The 19,878-nt window shown below is 44.5% G+C and overlaps 1 protein-coding gene across 1 annotated transcript in view; it reads left to right on the top strand.

The window, feature by feature from the left end:
- The window catches only part of rims3 (regulating synaptic membrane exocytosis 3), a 43,568-nt gene that overhangs the window by 10,270 nt on the left and 13,420 nt on the right, over positions 1-19,878 (top strand). The window contains exon 2 of the mRNA XM_035430801.1: positions 521-803. Coding sequence (XP_035286692.1) covers positions 557-803 — 247 coding nt within the window. The 5' untranslated portion in view covers positions 521-556. The remainder of the gene's footprint in view (positions 1-520; positions 804-19,878) is intronic.

The following is a 19,878-nucleotide window of genomic DNA, read 5'->3' as shown; positions in this document are numbered from 1 at the left end:
TGCGTTCCGACGTTTGGCCCTGGAAAATTAATCTGCTGTCTACTTTTTGCGGCCAAGTAAAAGTAAAGACACTGTAGGTCATGGTTCAGAAGTCACCTGGACTTACTCATGACTCTGGCACCCTGCACTCCTTCTCCAGAAATAAGCGTGTAAATGTTGTGATTATTTTTCTGTCATTGTTTCTCTGGGACTGTCACTGTTGTAACTCACTTTTTTGTAAATGGTAGGTGACTCAAGTGGGAATATCATGCTCTGAAGTGAAGCTCTTAGTTTACAAGAACTGTTAGCATTTGACTATATTCAATAAACTGAAGAATATCTTAATTCATAAGCTTTGTTTATTTCCCCTCTGTTTTCTAGGAGTTTCACATGTCTGCCTTTTACAGTGGTCAGGGAGTAGCTTTCCAGTTTTGCCCCATATCGGGTGATTTTTGGTTTTCTGGTTTTCAGATTCCCTCTGGGATGCATACGCTCTACTGATGAATGGTTACCCTCTAGAACTCTCTGTCTCACCCTTTAGCCCCAGCCCAGCCCAGCCCAGAGGCCCGTCGGGACCATGATGCTCAGCAGTTCGGTGGAGGTGCCCAGCCCGGGGGGCATGAGCGCAGCAGCCGCCCGGAACGTGGTGCGCAGCTCCAGCATCAGCGGGGCCATGTACAGCCTGGAGAAGAGTCCCGGGGGGGCCTCCGACTCTGCCAGCCTGGCGGGAAACAAGAAGCGCCGCTCCAGCCTCGGAGCCAAGATGGTGGCCATCGTGGGACTGTCCCAGTGGAGCAAGAGCACCCTACAGCTCAACCAGCAAGGTCAGAGGCCACTTCTTTCTCTCTCTCTCTTTCTCCCTTCTTCTGCTTTACCTGCTCTCCTTTTTCCACCTCTCTCTCTCCCTCCCTCCATCACATGCTCTGTACTCTTCACTGAACACCTTAACCTCTCAAGTCTGTGTCTCTTTGCACCTTTTCTCAGCTCTGTCTCTCTCCTCACTCCGATCTATTTTTCCCATCTCTTTCTCTGACCTTCATTACATGCTCTTCTCCTTTAACTGTTCAACTGGTCAGGTCAGTATGACATGTACCTCTCTCTCTGATTCTCTTGTTTCTCTCACACTTTCTCTTTCTCTCTCTCACTTGCTTATCTTGCTTCTCCCTGTCATCATTGCCGTGTTTCGATTGCCCTGCTTTCGATTAGCCAGGAAAGATTGGAGAGGATGGCTGCTGCTCTCCCTTCATATACAGCCTCGTCTTCTCCCTCCATCACTCTATCCTCCCTGTTGTGCAGCTACTATTTGCCAGGTCACTCTGACTCTGTTGTCATCCCTATCGCTCACCTCTCTAAATGATTGCGTACCCTCCTCATGCTCTCTCCCCTTCTCTCCCTTTGTCTCTTCCCTGCCCCATTCTGTCGCTCTCTCCCGTCACCTTCCTGTCCTTCATACGGATGAAGAGGTCTTTGAAACACGGCGCAGGGGTGGCGGTGTGGGCAGAGCTGGGCTTGTGGTTTAGGGCTAGGTTTCCCAGGTCCCAGAGGCCACAGGGTCCACAGCGTAGTATGTGCAATATGTGAGCAAGTTAAGCTACCCTGAATAACAGAATTTGCCAAAGCTAATAATTATTGCTGTGGAAATGCGGATATTCTGGTTTTATACTGGAATGGCCGTATCCCATCTGACTTTGCAGCCTGATAGAGCTCATTGATTTTGTAGTTCAGCTAATTAAGGATGTGGATTGGGTTTATATGGGAGTTGGAGGCAGTACATTTTCTTGATTCTTTTTCCTGATTGTGTAGTCTTTTGCACAGGCCTCTGGTGGGCTGATGGTTTCTCTAGCTACCAGACATCCGAAGGCCACAGTCAGTGGCATGGGACCATGGCAGTACATCAATTGTGTTAGAAGTGCTGCGCATTGACTGGGACTCAACTGTGTCACTGACTTGGGGGGCGGGGGGGTCCTACTTACACCTGGTACTGGAACAGTGCGGTTTATGATTACTATGTATGCGCCATTTTTGATCACTATGTATGTGCAAGTCTCTGTCAGTTTCAAAATGGTTCTGGAGAGCAGGGTAACAGATGGATTGTTTCATTTAACATGTCTCAGTGACCCACAGAGACGTGATAGCAGGAGACTGGAGGTTTAAAGTGAAAATGAGCTGAAATGAGCTTCCCCACATCCTACCCCTTCAGACGCTAGACACAACCCTGCTAAAATGCCCTGATTCAGTCACCTCCACTCGCCATCCCTTCCCTTACAAATAGCCTGACCTTTTCAGAGAGACGCTGCTGTCCTTCTTCATGACCAGGGATGACTAGGGGGCCAGGAGTGCCAAACTGCAGCCACGCTCAAGTGTGTGTGTGTGTGTGTGTGTGTGTGTGTGGGGTCGGGGAATCATTGTGCAGTTTAAGTCGTCCTGGTTCACTCTCTGTTTTCCCCTCCCCCTCTCTGCTGCAGCCGCACACACCCGTCGAAGGCAGTGTTATATTGTCCAGGTGCTCCTATTCCAGAGCTTCACCATTATTTAATTTTATTGCTATTTAGTTTTGTCTATTACACAGATTCATCTTGAATGGAGCGATGCCAGCACACCACATTGACTTGCACAACCATGGCATTTAAAATTTGAGCCCATATCCCTCTGGTGATCACCTGTTCTCTCTTTGTCATGGTTAAGGCCCTTAAACATGACAAACTGTAAACTGTCGTTGACAGTAAACCTTGATCTTTGCTTTGTGAAAACGGTTCTCCAAGGATTTAAAGGACTAGAAGAGAAGGAGAGAAGAGTGATAGAAATGAGCCAAGAGACAGAGAGTTAGAGTAGCATTGAGGAAAGAAGAGGATGAGAGGGTGAAAGAGAGTAGCATGGGGGTAAGGAGAGGATGAAAGGGTGAAATAGAGCAGCATAGAGGTGAGGATGAGAGAGTGAAAGAGAGCAGACTATAACCTCACCCTCGCGGCTCTGCCAGCAGTGACATCATGGCCATATGGAGGAGCCGTGCGGCCAACTGCACGCAGCGGCCTGCCACAGCGGGGAGGGAGCCGTTGCCCCATTGGCTGGGGTCCCTGGCAGTGGCCCTGGGCTCTGCGGATTGGGCGGGGTCAGCGCACAACAGGCCGCCGTCCCTCCCGCCCAACAAACCACCCGCCACCCCGCTCCCCTCCCCCGTCGCACTGTTTAGTGCACAGCTGACAAAGAGCCTTCAATATTTAAATTCAAGGATTTCTCTGTTTGCAGTCAGTAGTAAGGGAGGGGGCAGAAAACAAACTGGCAGGAATGCCTAATTTTAGACGCCTCGACTCGAGGGAGGGACGTGGAGAGGCCAATCAAAGCTGCTCTCCGGAAAATCGCAGGCTCTATGTGTTTTTATGACCGGCTACCTTTTTAGAGTGCCGCCCGCTCACAGAAATAATCAGTCAAAGGAGTATTCAGCACAATTACAAAAAAAAAAACAATCTCAGCAGAATTACAGTCATTCTACTTTCGCCTCTGCAAAGGGTATCAATTAAAGCATTACTCACATTGAGAGTGAGCAATTGCAATTCAGGGCAAGAGTACCTGATATTGAGAGCCATTGAGGCTGCAGAAGTGGCATTTAAATGGGACTTCCATGCAGTCTGTGGGAGTACATGGACTCCGCCGATCGACGTCACTCATGAATAAGAAATAGTGACGGCCCAGACAACTTGTGTGTCAATCCATTGATTGACAGGTGTCTGTATTCTGATTCTTCTCCATCAGTCAGCCTCTTCTGATTTTGATGGACTCTGCGCATTACCTAAGCGTAACTGTGGTGTTGAAGTGTCCAGAAAATGTTGTTGTTTCCCAATCAGAATTATGCGTGAATAAAAAAGGGTGGAACCGTTCAGGTTTTCTTCTGCAAAAACGTGTCATATTCCTGCCATATCACCACTAATTTTGGTTTTCTTTTTCATTTTCTCTTGCTTTGGTACTCAATTTTCTAAAGGGAGGTGTAAAGGGATTCTTAAATATAAAGGGGAATTTGTTCAACGCTGTATCAGTCTCCATCTTCGATGATTAGGTTGTGACACGTTTCTTCATTGAAATTAGGCACCCTCACGTGTGGAAACAGTGTGGAGTGTTCGTTAAAAAGCCACCTGTGGTGCATGTGCACATCATTTACACATCACTCGGCAGAATTTGTGCCTGGCTCACGTAGCGTATGGGCCTCCTTAAATCTTCCTCTGTGAAAAAGGAAGGTTGGCTGCTGTGTCAGTAACTCCTTCATTAGCAATCCAAAAACTGCTACTTTATTTTCGGCAATAGCTTTTATTTTGCTGTGGGTAAAGTAAGAAGCTGGTAAATTAAAGATGATGCTATTTCATGAATAGCTCCACGTGTTGTAATTGGTCCTGAAATTGAATATGTCCAAACTGGCAGAATTATCTTTTGGCACCACAGTGAGGCAATGTGTAACTTGGGGATAATGTTAGAACCTCTTGTACAGCATTTTTTAATGTGATAGCAATAATTTTTGCTCTGCAAGAAAAGTAAGATTGTAAAATTGAGCATCAACTTCAACTTGCTCTCATTCTTCTTATTTTTTTACTGCCAAGTTCCAAGTATGAAAATCAACCAATGCATAGATAAATTGAGATGGTCTTTCCCTGGCTGGTGCAAGCCTTACTGTTGTGTCTTAGCATATTTGCTTTTCTTTCTGTTGCTGCAAAAGAGAGATGATGGAGCTTTGGTACTCCATGCACTTGATGGAATCCACCTTCTTTAAAATGGAGGTGTGGTCAAAATCTGGAATTATTATCTTATGGAAAACATTTACATTGGTACATTACTCAGTGAGCAATATGCCCTAGAGTGTACCCTCCCCAGGATAATAATGGAAAATTGAAGTAAAAGTGCGTAGCTCAAGGGATCAAAATTTTGCACAATTAAGTTTAACACTGCGAACAATGCGGGAATATAGTGTGAGTTAACTCAACCCTCTGAAACCCTCCTGGTGAAATCTGTAACATTTCACCTGTGTGTGTGTGTGTGTTTATGTGTGTGTCGTGTCTGTGTGTCTGTGTGTGTGTGTGCATGACAGCTTGAGAGTGAGTAATATCATAAACCATAATCCCTTATGTTACCTATACTTAGAACACAACAGTCATGACTAACAACCACTGACTTTTTTCAGACTGCTTTCAATCTTTTGAAAAGGGGCTGGGGGTTTACTTTACTGTATCATTTTACTGTGTGTGTGTGTGTGCGTGTGTGCGTGTGCATGTGTGTGCGTGCATGTACATGTGTGTGTGCAGACAAAATTCCACCTGTGCACGTGAAGATGATTAGGTAGATGTATTTGCGTGTGTCCGCACACGTGTGTGTGTGGGAGTGTGTGCGCTGCATCATTCTCTCTCTGCGCTACTGATGAGGTGACTCAGTCTCAAACTGCTCCTTTTTACATATGAATCTTCCTGTGAGTCAGCTATCAAGCTTCCCAGGCACTTTTTCAGCCTTCCCATGTGCTTTTTACTGCATAGAGAGGGAAGATCAAGGTCAGCCATTATTCTTCAAAAACACAGTAAAGGATATTATATTTAGTACTGCTGAGCTCAGCCGGTCATTTAGTGTGAATAGTAATCGTTGTTAGAGCAGGCCCACCATGGTAGCGCTAGAACAGTGCATTACATACAATGTACTCTGTGGTGGCTGTCTATTTTGGAAAGATGAAAAGTTAAAGAATGGTCATTCATTAATGACAGATTCTCAGATCATGCAAGTAGACTTTGAAAATGATCTAGGGTCTTAGAACAGGACCATAATTGCACACTGCAAAATGGTTAGTATTCGATCAACTCTGTTTTGCACACTGATTTTTACATTGAGCATATTTTTATCCTTTGTGGATGTTTGACACTAATAGTGTTTATATTATTAGTTGCTGCTGGTTTTAAATACTGAAATAACTTATTTGATGTTGAATCCATCCATGATGTATTGAATGGTTGCATTTTCCTTAAGTGTAAAGGATATAGGATAAACAAACATGACCATCGAGAGCCATCCTTGTCCATGTCCACTTTATAGAAAAATCTTTTATCCACATTTGTCACTAGATGTGTGAAGGAAATGGCATTTAGAAAGTTATTAATATTTAATATGGAGTTAAATAACCAAGTAGAATTGACTGTAGAATTTGAATCAATATTTGGATATAATGTGTTCATTTGGAATTTGTCTGTGGATGTCTCAGATTTATAGAATCTTCTGTTAACCTCAGCTATTCACGTTTCATCAAGAACATACAAAACCGTTTGTATAGTCATCTTTATTCCGTAAATGATTACAAATTACCATCTTTGTTTGTGTTAATAAAAACATACTGCAGTGGGCCATGTGGTCTACTTCACACTAAATCACTGAAAGGAGTTAATGGAGTCAGGCACGGTAAGGTTTTAAGATGCCGTGTAGGCAGTCGGTTGAATTTTCTCTGGGTCCTTAAAAGCTGATGAAGCTGAACAGCAGGAGACATTCGCTCGCCATCGACCCTGCCTGTGCATTTCCTCATGTAAAAAACAGCTGTTTCACAGCTGTACGTCACCACGGCGACGTGGCTTTGACAGTTCGCTGTGCCGAACTGCGCAGACAGTCAGGCGTGATGCAACATTCGGAAGACTCTGCTGTGTCTGCAGGTACATTCTCGTGTGGCACATTTTCTGCTCTCCATCAAGACAGGTGTATTTTTAGCCTGAGGGGACTGAGGGGTGAGTGAGCAGAATGCATAATTCCTGTTCCACCAGGATATGGCGATCTGCAGTGAATGATGCTGTGCACTGTGTGTGCAGTGTTCCTGATTAGAGAGCCAGAAAGCCAGTATGTCAGAAAGATACATACTTTTCTGTGGGCACACACAGCACATATGTGTGTGTGTGTGTGTGCATGCGTGTTTGTTCCTCAATTTCAGCCTGACTTTCTCCGCATAATATTTCTCAAGAGTATCCAAACCATTTCAGTACAGAAACAGTCATACAACCCTTCCCTCCTGCACTGTACTGCCCCTCCCATACCTCATTTCTTTTTTATAAATGAGAGGGTTAGCAGAGAAACATCTGATTGGTTGAGAGAATTCACTTTGGCGCAAAAGTGTTGCAGTGCCTAAATATAGTCCATGGAACAACAACAACAAGATGAAGAAATGAACCAAAGCAGAATGAATCATAAACATGAAATGTTCTGTCTTCAAAGCGTGGAACATCAAGGAGCATCGAATTCACAGATGGATAAAATGCTTCAAGATCTCCGCAGCACTTGCATGATGCCTTGATGCTTGGATAAACTCACATCCCTTTCAGTTCAAGAGAAGTCAGGGAGAAGAAGGACACATTCTTGAAATATGTTCTATTAAAATACATTCAGCATTCTGTACTAAAGATCCTCAACCAGAATACATGAACAGCTGTTCGTCATACATTTACTTGCCTTGAACATGAAGCCAAGTTGCAAAGACATTTGAAATTCCTTTGCTCTTATTTCAGTTAATAATCCATTCCAATATGTGTATCAAATTTTCAACATTGAACGTACATACACATTATTTTTCACAAAATCATTCAGCATTTTCTCATTTTACCAACTGATTTAAAAAACACAGATTTTCACTGGCAAATTACTGACAGCAGAGTTGCCAAGTGGCTACTATTTTTTCCTATTGGAATGTATTTGAATCCTTCAGAGAAATGGCAAAAGATATTACTGACATAGCTTTACACTGCTTTGGTGTATTTGATACTATGATACAGTAATGCACAATGTGCCATAATGTTTCCACTGCAAATGGTTTATCAAGCTAAATAAATAAAAGATTTGGACCAATGAAGGTAAGAAGGTAAGATTTCTGCCTACTCTATGTGAAGCTCATACATCTCTACAGCTGTGCAAACTCAGCTGAAGTACAGGGATGATGGCTGAGAGTGCGAAAGCTCAGCCTCTCCGATCCTCCAGCAGACTCACTCTCAATAGTACTGTGAATAAGTAGCTGAGGTCCCCATGCTGGATTTGCAAACCGCATCCGATGAACTGTGGAAATCTTGCACCAATCGGACTGTTTCACATTAAGAGAGTTCAGAAGGACATCGAGCTAGACGTTTTACCTCTAACAGATCAATGTTATTGGCTGCTTACCCTTATTTAACTTGTTTAAATTGTCTGTTTTGTCTATTTTTTTTACAATGTTTACCAAATGTAAAATATGTGTGAGAGCACTGCATGGGACTATTTTTTCAGTAGTAGTAGTAGTTATCTACTGCTTAAGCTATTTCTTCAAGGTAAAGTATACAGACACTTGAACTGTTCGCGGTTTGCGCTGTGACTTTCAAAGTGATAATCCCTGTGAATTTCATATGACATTTGATTGACTGATTGGTGGATAGTATAGCTATCTTTACTGGCTTTTAGCAGGTGGTTAACAGATGTAGATGTAGATCTGGTGTATCCTATAATAGCTCCAATTTGTCCAATATATCATATAATAGCTTAATATCTATAACACCTATAATATGAAGCAAAGTTGGAGAATTAAATATATACGCTGGGATGCTAACAATTTCCAACTGACTTCTCATTGCTTTACTGTGAAGCTTGTAAGCAAAAGCTGTTTTCTGCATAACTTAACATTGGTGACACAATCATGAAATGACTAAATTAACTGAAATGAAATTCCATGGTTTCTCTCCCTTGCCTTCCTAGGCAACCCATTGGATGAAAACGTATTGATTTCAGTTGAAACAGTCAACAGGCTGTGATGCATACGTGATATGGCTAATGGCTGCTGCGACAGGCTATGGACTAGAAATTACGCAGAACAATCCCCACTCCCCTATCGTAGACAAATCGGGGCTATTAGCTAATCTGCCAGCTCCTATTGAAGAGAAAAGTGCTGGACTGCATCAAAGAGATGTTTTAAAGCCGCAGAAAATTGCATCGTGTCACATTGCTGGCATGACTAAATTGCTGCTCCCCTCCCCTTCATCAACTTTATGGCATCAAAGGGCTTGTGGGGATTGTGTACACACACAGCCAAGCAGGCGTAGGAGCCCATGCCTAACACAGGTGGTGATCTCTGCTTCTGAGCAGAGCTGCCCACTCTCGAGACCTTGATCCCACCGATCTCCTCAGTGGCTAGATAGGTCATTCTGATGAAAGACAGTATGTGCACCAGCCCTACCGACAACAACATCACTTGGCTCTGTCCGTCTGGGTCATCCTCTTGTGTTCTGTCTCCCACTCTCTCTTTCTCTCCTTGTGTCCCTCCGTCATTTACCCCCGACTCGCACCATAAAGACATGACCTGCGGCAGCTCATTTATATTAATAGTTCATTCATATACAGCATGTAATTACTGACATGCGTTAAATGCAAGCTTGTTTCATGCCAGGGGAGCTTCATTGATTTCTGCATGATGAGTGAAGAACTCTCTGTGGACCTGGACTAATGTGATTAGTTTGGGCATTACAACCCCCCTGTATGTCAGTAACATACATGCCAAAGGAGTGATGGCTTCATCATCCTGCACATTGTGTGTGTGTGTGTGTGTGTGTGTGCGTGTGTGTTGGAGTAAGATCCACAAAGCATGTCTACAGAAGTGATGCATCCAGTTGTCTTTTGATACTGAGTGGCTCTGACTAGTTTAATCAGACTCTGAACAGCACAGCGTTCTCAGGAAAGTATCCCTGCAGAGCACGGCCATTACAGTAATATCACCAATGGGCTTAATGTAATAATAGATTTAATAGTCACAGGCTATCAATGGCTCACTGAACAAATATGAACAAATCACAGTGTTTTTCCATGAAGAGCGTTGAGAGTCTTTGGTCAAAAGGGGGGGCAGTGATTGACGCCACACTGTAGCTCCACCCCCTCGGGTGTGCTTGTAGCTGGTTTAATGGCACTATCTCCCATAAAGGGCAGGCATGACAGCATAGTGACTCGACAGGCCTATGCTGCCTTGATGCATTGATCCAGCCTCTCCCCTGTGCTGAAAGGCTCAATTCCCTGCACACTGCTCCTGGCTGTCATGTCTCCACACTGCTGCTCTGACCACTGCTCCACACTGCTGCTCTATGCTGCTGAGCTGAGTCAATTCTGCAGGACCAGCGTTCCTCTCTCTCTCTCTGCAGTGCTGCGGGGGGGGGGGGGGGGGGGGAGGGGGGGTGGGAGTGGCATATGAGCGTTGTTCGTTCTGCAGCAGAACGGCACGCATTAAGCCCGTGGAACACAAGCACACGCAGGCTGGCATATGTGCTGTGTGCCTGCAGAGGACACTGCCAAATCCAGGGACTGCAAACAGCTCCGGCACATTCATTCTCACAGAGCGGGGAATTTTACGGCTTATTTTTAATCTGCCAATTCTGCTGAGAATTTTCTCACAGTTTTATTTTTATTCATGGCTTCTAAGTTTAAGAGATGAACAGCTCCAATAGAAAGGAACTGTATTTCCTCAGGTTAACTGACAAATTCTACATGCATCTCCACACTACCATATCATTACATAAATGAACCTCGAAAAAGCTTTTAGTCAAAATGATACCAGTGAGATGCCTGTTTTACTTAGAAACAGCTGACAGCGAGGGCATCCTTTTGTTCATTCCGTGAAATATCATAATATTGAGAGAGCAGAGAGTGCAGGCATGCGAAACAGGCAGTTTTCTCCCTCCTGTGCCCTACAAGACGAACGTCAGACTGACGATGATAGCGGGCCAGCGGGGGAAACAGGGAACCAGTGAAGCGCTACCTTTCCCCAGCACACACATCCGCACTCAAACGCATGAAAACACACACGTGTACACTCATACATACGCACATAGGCCCCCAGCACGCACATCCGCACTCAGACGCATGAAAACACACACGTGTACACTCATACATACGCACATAGGCCCCCAGATAGATCCCTTCGCTCAGTCCCCGCGATGTTACGCAATGCCTGTGTGACACTTGCGTGTCTCTCGACAGCCGCGGCAGTAATAATGAATTACGTGTTCCTCCAGAGGTTTACATAGTTCCACAGCGCTCAGCGCTTATAAAAGAGCGCAGCGCGACCTGAAGTTTAGCTAATCTGTTTAGATTCTGCAGACCAGCTCCCAGGTTCAGGACAGTGTTCCCGCTGTTTGTGCACCTGTCAGTTTAGCGGATTAATGTGCTGAGAAGTTCTCTTTGCTCTAAAGGTCTAATTGGGCGCCTCTGATGTTGGAGGAAGATGGGCACTTGATGCCCCCATCCCCTGGCGCCTGGAGCAGAGCTTTTTTGGGGTGGGGGGGGGGGGGGGTGGGCGTCCATGCCTGGTGAGGGTTAGCCTGGCCTAGCTTCAAGGCGGCGCATTAGAGTCGGCGTGTAAACACAGGAATTAGGATGGGGTCTGGGTGGTGATTATCTGATCCCTGCGCACACAAAGGCAGTACTCAGGGAGTGATGGAGGCAGGGTCTGCCAAGCCATGGCTGCCATAGCACATGGAGCCCAGACTAGCAGCATGCGATGCTCTCAGCACAGAGCACTGCATTCTGCTTGGCCATAAAGCGGCCAATTTTATGTGGCTTGTCCTCGTTCTGCCCTTATCTTTGAAGAAGATGAAAGGGTTTGTGGTGTAAATCAGAAGGATGAAGGACAGGGAGCCCGGGCCCCCCTGCCCCAACCTCCAAACACACACACACACATGTACTTACGCACGCATATGCACACACACACGCATGAACACGCACACACACACACACATATGCTCACTCAAGCACGCACGCACACACACTCACATGTACACACACACACATGCACACACACACCCACTCGACCATCACCACCACCAACCCGCCTACACACACACATCATCATCACCACCACCAATCCACACACACACACACACACACACTGACCCACACACACACAAACACAAACCACCATCACCGCCATCACTGCCAACCTACACACACACACACACCACCACCATCACCACCACTAAAACACACACACACACCCACCATCAACAGCACCAAACCACACACACACACGCACACACACACACCATTATCACCACCACCAATCCACACACAAGCACATACACACCACCATCATCACAACCATCACCAACCCACTCACACACATACATACACACACACACACACACACATACACACACACCACCATCTCCACCACCACCAACACATGCAAACACTCATACACACACTACCATCATCATCAGCACAACCCATACAAATGCACACACACACCACCATCACCACCACCACCAACACATACACACACCACAATCACCACAATCACCACACATCTCTAATCAAATCTTAGAAATGGTAATGGTCTGTTTCCCTCTGCCCAAATTCTCTCTGCCCATGTGGAATGCTAAAAGGAGCCATCTTTCAGTTGCACCTATTTCCAAATTTGGAAGGGCCTGAACTGCTCAGCAATATGAATTGCTGCCACTAGCGCCTGCTTAGTTACTGTTGCTAGGCTTGGTAGAATATTGCGCTGCAGAGACAGCCAATGAGCATGCTTGGAGAGACCTCTAGATTCTTTGCGTTTGAAAACAGCAGTTAATATCACACCAAATAAGGGGGAGATTTAATTTTTTTCTATTCGTATTTCAACTGCCTCATTAAAAAAATCTAAAGCCTAGCATTTCAATTCACAGAACAATTTTAGAATGATGAAGTAGATTACTGCATATGAGTACATTTGTCTTTTCATTTGGTGAGTAACAACACCTGAATTAGCTTTGTTATTACTTTTGTTTTATTCTCACATTATTGCTATTCTGGATAACATACACATTTATTTATTTTTATTTGATACACGCATTGTAAGACTTTGTAGATTATCTATAAATATTTCCCGAACTGTGTACTAATTACTTATAAGTATGTTACAATAAATTGTATGTAGTGCATGTATATGGGTGTTGGTGTTTATTTCAACATGGTGTTACATAACACCCCAGCTCACAGTATAACAGACACACACATGCATACACACATGCACACACACACAGGCATATATATATTTACGATAAATAATTTGTGCAAGCTCATTTCATTTCAGGGCCACATTGTGCTTTCAGGGAGACTGGAAGTCTGTTTCATTTTTAAACCCCCACCGTCCCCTGGGAACCCTATTACTCACTGCGGAGTCAAGGGGGGAAAACTTTAATTAACACCAAGCAATGAGAGAGAGATTATTTATAGCAATACACTGTGCATAAGTGCTCGTAGCCTCCCTGTTATATAATTGTATTATTTTAGGTGCTGCATTAGCATGGCCAAAAAAAGTCAATGTGCTTCTTCAGCTAAACTAGCTCCTCAATGCAGAGGGTATAAGTGGAATATTTAGCAGACATTACCATATGCCAATAGAAGCTGATTTTGTCTGCGACTGCAAATATGCTCCTCATTAATCCACATAAATTGCTGCTGCTGTAATTTGAGATGATTGTCTTTCAGTTCAGAAATGATCTATAGAATCTCTAAATTCCCTTTAAGCTAAAAGGGATGCCCTTAGATGTGTGTGACTAAATGAGCTATTCTGTCCTATCCATGGTCTGTGGTAATCATGTAGATTTTGTCACTTTCTAAAAACAGCTTAAATAAAGAAAGCCTGCATTAGGCACAAGCCAAGACCATTGGAGGCCACATCAATATTCCACAACATCTTCTGTGAATGCAGATGTTTGTACTGATAAGTTTATCTTCTTCTTCTTCTTCTTATTTCTTTTTATTTTTTTGAGGGACATGAGTGCAGTTCAGTTGTGGCTGGGGTTGTATTTATAAAGATATGAAGATCAATGTCATGCAGACGGAACTGCTCTCGCAGGCATGTGATAGTACATTAAACCTTTATGGACAATGCATTTAAACTGCACATGCTCTCACATCATTACCTCCTATCAAGTCCATCTTAATCTTGTCATCCCCGGTAACAGATACCAGACATTCAGACCAGGCTTCACAATCTGATGATGTGCTGAAGATAGGCTACAAACAGCCGGTGTGCAAATGACAGGAGTGAGGGAGGAAAAGGGAGAGCGAAGACCGAAGGAGAGAGAAAGATAGAGAGAGAGGAGAGACGGGGGAAAGGAATGCAACGGGAGTTCGTCGGTGGGGGATCTTGGTGCAATGCAGGCAGCATTGCCATGGTAACGGGTGTGGAGTAAGCTCTTGGTGGAGCCGGAGGATTATAGAGGATGTGTGAGGAAGGGACCACTGCAGAGATCCACAGCCCCCCCCAAACCCCCACCACCTGCAGCCAAACAAGGCAGTCCTTGGAGAATGGGGAACTGGTGGGGGTGGTGGTTGTGGTGGGGGGCATGTTTGGGCCGCAGACTCAGGAAAGCATGTGTTAGCATCTTTATCTGTGGCCAGTACTTCTGCTGTTGGCTGGAACAACTAAATTCAATACAAGAAACAGTATTGCATTCTGAAATAGGAACCATGTTAAAATAAATATTAGGCTTCAAAACACTCTCGATATGGTGCAGAATGTGCTTGTCTTCTGTGTGTAAACCCAGTTGATGCTGTAGATTATAGATAATATATGAGCTGCAATTTAATTTAAAGTGCAATAAAAATGTGACAATGGGCTCTATATAAATAGCTATTGTACTGTACACATGACATGTGATGTTGAATGTGGTGGAATGACTACCCTGAATGCCCCCATGTTAAACAATGTGTGGGGTGTTTGACTGAATAACATTATGGCGTTTTGGGGAGGATTCTCAACTGGCTACCAGTGTGCTAAAGTGGGTGGGGTTTTGTGGTCATAGGTTACAGTGTACACTAGTGCCATCTTTGACTATGGCCAAAACTCTTTGTATTGCATACGGAACATTTGTCTGCATATTGGCAAGCCAGTTGAGAAATTATTATATACCGATCAGCCACAACATTAAAACCACCTACCTAATATTAGCTGTTTTGGCGGCACGAGGGGGACCTACACAATATTAGACAGGTGGTTTTAATGTTGTGGCTGACTGGTGTACTGTATATACTTGTAGTAGTCATTCCAACATATTTATAAATGTATAACCTGAAACAATGTCCTCACCATTTCTGAAACTATTCATTTCAAAAACCAGACACCCACACCCACACTATTTACAAAAATAAATAAATAAATAAATAAATACATTTAATACCACGAAAATACTAACATTCAGTAGCCACGCTACCAGAAAACAAAGCTCTATGTCCAGTGCTGAGGTTGAGGACCAAAAGCAGGCCCCTTGGCTCAAACCAATCAAATGCATTTGCTTCATGCTGTAGAACAGAATAATTGGTCCACATCAGTGAGTCACATAGAATATAAGTCACCACACTTTTTGTTTTAAGAAGCCCCAGTCTCACATCATTAGTATTAACTGTTCTACAAACGTTATCAAGAAACTGCAGTCAGCCATCCAATGAAATGAGACGTGTAGACAATATGAGATACTAAATAAAATAATTGTTTCTTGATTTCGAAGCTTAGTGGCACTTATTTTAATGATATAACTAGGTTCACTCTAATTAATTTGCCTGATATAAGTTGGGCATGCAGAAATGTAGTGGGGGATAATAGACTACAATTCTACATAATGGGGTCATTTTAAATTAAACTGGCTTCACACGATGATATAGGGGCAGTATACAATTTCAACTATCATGCTGTGTGTGGTAATACTGTATCCTATCTAAGAGTTGTGCATGCAGACTGCAGAAGATTTGCTGACAAAGCTTTCCCTGCTAGTTTCCCATTTGTAATTTCCGCAGGGAGTTTCTTTATTGCTGCGATGTATTATTGGGCTACCTCATGTCAATTTTATGGATTTTTATTTAAAATTCAATTAAGCTCATGTCTCCCATAGCTAGACGTTACTGAAACCAGAACCCCAATACTATGCACGGCACAGAAGCTTAATTGAATGGCCGAAGGGGACTCTTGAATTAATGTTGGGTTCTCTAATAGAAAGATCATTTCTTTGTGTTCTTTTTCTAACGAATGTACCAAAACAATTGACAGCTCACTAGCAGAAATGTGTCCAGGATTGTGATGCTTACAGAACTAAACTGGAACACACTCAAAAACAAATAACAGATATGGCTTTGTACATATCAAATATTTCATATATATGGCACAGACAATTTTGTTGCATGTACTTTTAGCTGTCTGCAGGTTTAGTTTCCTGTGATTAGGTACAGAAATTCTTCAGTTTGCAGATTGGTTAAATCTGCTCACTTAATCCAACAGAAAGATAATATCAGTGAGTGACATATGGTTTTGGTGTTGTTCTGTGTGTGTGTGTGTGTGTGTGTGTGTGTGTGTTTGTTTGTGTGTGTTTTGGGGGTGGGGTGGAGATATGATAGAGTTCAGATAAACCTGGTTTTGGGCAGGAGAAAGATGACAGTACACTTCGTTCTCAGTTTCCAGGGGAACCTGTCACTCCGCTAGGCTACCAGCTTCCCTGGGCTCCACCCTGCCGCTCCACCCCCCCCCCCTCCCCCCCACATGCACCCCCTGCACCCCTGCCTCTGCCTCTGCCTCCTCCCCAGCCATGGAGATATTCCTGACTACAGGCTTAAAAATAGAATCTTGGAGCGCCCTCGCTTGCTCTTGTCTATTGTGCTCATGTCTTCCTATCCTCCCTCCCTCCCTGCCTTGCTCTTCTGCTGTAATTCTCATCGTCATGGCAATCCGCCGGGCTGTGTAATGGCTCTTGGTGAAATGAGGATTCTAATGAATCCTTGACTCCTGGCAGCTTCAAGGGTTCTGGTGATGGACAGAGAGCAAACAATACCAGAAATACCCCTCAGAGACTGGCAGTAGCTAAAGTAACAACATTTACTCTTCTATTATACTCCAAAAACTTTAAATTAAAAAATCTCTCTCTCTCTCTCTCTCTCTCTCTCTCTCATGCATCCAGTGATATGCAAATTCGTGCACTGAATTACATTTGAAGGTTTTATCTTAAAAGAAAATTATTTATTTAACCCGAAATAAGAATTATGTGTTTTGCATAAGTGGTGGGCTCTCAACTGACAGTAATTTTGTAAACAAGACCAGGTCAAAACCTAGTATATGGCTGGACCTAACACACTTCATCCAGCCGACCAATGGTGTAACTTCATAACTCGGCTGACCAATGGTGTAACTTCATTGGTCACTCAGTCACAGACATTCGCGTTTATAGGGCTGGCCCCGCTGTTGGGTCCAGCCAAAAAAAACATTGTTTTCAGGTTTTAGTTTATGTTTTGAATATACTTTACTCTTCATGAATATACTGTATATGGAGATATTCATAAATTGTAATGTATAAAAAACATCATAATCTAGCTTAAACCAATAAACCTTTCTGAAAAAAACAATGACATTGCCATTTTAAGGAGGCTTTAATCTTCTGCTCTTATTTTTTGAAAATTTTATGTCTATCCTTTCTTATGACCCCTAAATGCATTAAGTGCATCTCCGGGGGACAGCTTATGGTGTGTTCTGTCAGCAAACCACCCACGAGCTAGACATCCCAAAAATACTTTCTTCCGATTACCACAGCCTTGTTCGGCGATAATGGCATCTCGGCTGTATTTTTAGACAGGTAATCTAAACTGTCTGCTCGTTGTTTTTCTGTCTGAGATCCTTCACCCCTAGACCCTGTACCAAATGATGTGTTTCCTATGCCTGTGGAGTTTCCCATAAAAAAGTGATTATTGTCATGCAAATGGGTATGTTTATGCCAAAATGGCTTATTTCGGAAAATTTCAACCAGTAATGGTAAGCAAACAGAATCATTTGGGGGAAAAAACACATGCTTAGAACATTATTCATGTTCACTGGAAGATTGTGGCTTTCAGTTTTATATGTACTTGTACCACTGTAAAGCATTTTTGTGACAGTGTCTCTGTAAAATGGCTATACAAATAAAGTTAAATTGAATTGAATACATTCTACTTGAGAACTACAATCCTCAAGAAAGCAAGGGTTAAGCCTTTTCCTTTTTTTGAATGTCACACAGAGAACCTTTCCCCCTGTTGTTTGAAGTAGATCTGTGGCACAGTGACATATACCTTTTGCTTAGTACAAACGGACCACTCACGGTCCCTCCAATCAATGGCTTCAGTTCAACCACGGGTCGGTCAGACAGTGAATGGTGACAGATAGTCACCAGTGCTGAGCAGCTAATTACACTTGTGTGGTCAAATGAGGCCACATGGAAGTCTGCAAATTTGCCATCTTCTTCTGTGAGCAAATTTTGAGACTTGGCTAAATTCACCTCCCCTGGCTGCCACCTGTCTCCCCCTTCAACACTGAGGGCGGGCGGAAGGAGGCGGAGGGCAAGGGCCACGGTGCAGCTACAGCAGGCAGACCTGCCCGGGAGGGCGCTGTCACGTGTGGAGCCAAAGCTCTGCAGGCGACAGACGAGGTGACATTTCACTAGACCGTGCGCCCTCCTGCTGACCACCCCCCCCCACCCCCCAATACCCATCCACCACCCGCCATGCTGAGCCCTTTAATATTTTATCAAAGTGTCTCAGAGGACCCACAGTCCTGGTATTTATGCTTGTGCCTCCTAGCAGAGCGCCCCGCCCCAGCGGAGATCTGTGGGCCCAGGAGCAACCTTATGCGCTCCCAGCCTCCCCGCTGCTCCCCCACTCCAACCTTGTGCGCTCCCAGCCTCCCCGCTGCTCCCCCACTCCAACCTTGTGCGGATAGATCCTGCCGTCACTGCAACAACAGCGGGCAGGAGGCAAGAAACTGGATTGCTGCAGTGTGCAAATGAGAGAGAGGGAGAGAGGAGGGAGGGAAGGAGGAGTGAGAGAGGGAGTGAGAGAGGAGGGAGGGAAAGAAAGGGGAGAGGGAGTGGAGAGAGGGAGAAGGAGAGACAGTGAAGACTGGGAAGAGCTTAAGACCCCCATGGCTCACGTGCCAAATCAATGCGTTTGCGCTCAGCGGAGTGGCAGACACCTCATTAATGCGAGCGCACAGCCGCGGTCCTGCCACGTGCAGCTGCGGTCACTGCCACCCAGCACAGCGTGAATATGAAGCACACTGCCGGTGGGGGCGAGCCCATTAACCTGCAAACCTCTGGTGCCCGCAACCCACCCCGCAACTGCTCCAGGTTCGAGCCGACTGCGGCTCAAACCCTATATGAAAGAAAGCCTCAACCTCCCGGAGCTGGGGAACGGCGCCTTCACCGTATCCCACAATCCCGCTGTCCTTGGGCTGCCAGGGAGCCAGCTCTGTGCATAAATTTACGAGGTGGTTGGGAGGCCATCCCTCCATGTTAAAGCACGGCCCGTGTCTCCTTCGGGGCGGCCTCCTTTGGCGGGTGTGTGAGGAGATCTTCCCGGGGCTAGCGGCACGCCTCTTTCTCTGCGCGTCAGCACATTGGTCTCATTTTTCCTCTCCGCTGCTGTGGTCAGCCGCCAGACCGCTGCCTCTGTCTGCCTGCCCACAGTCTCGCGGTTTCAGCTCTCCACAAAGCGCTTTGTGGAAAGAGTAAAACCAGGTACATATAATAGCCTGTGTGGAAAAAAATGATCACTATCTGTATTTAAAACAACAGAAAATGGCAGTTTTATAGCCTAAATATACATTAGGCTAGCTTGATCATTGGCAATTTCTGTTGTTCACACAGCTTCCTGTGTATGCCACACCCGCGTCCGGGTTTCTATCCAAAAGCAAATATAGATACAGATTCAGTTTAGTTTGCTGAACAGATACAGATGTAGACTCAGATAGCTTTGTATGCTGAGGAGGTGCAGATACAAATGTACATGCTGTATCAAATGCGTAGAAGTGCAAATGCTTAGTGTCTATATGGGCGGCTCTGTGTATGTAATGATGTTACATAAATCAGTACCAAAGAACAAAGCAGACACAGTCCACAGTGTTTA

This window comes from Anguilla anguilla, chromosome 8 (assembly GCF_013347855.1).
Source record: "Anguilla anguilla isolate fAngAng1 chromosome 8, fAngAng1.pri, whole genome shotgun sequence".
Lineage (NCBI taxonomy): Eukaryota > Metazoa > Chordata > Actinopteri > Anguilliformes > Anguillidae > Anguilla > Anguilla anguilla.
This window is presented reverse-complemented; position numbering and strand designations above follow the sequence as displayed.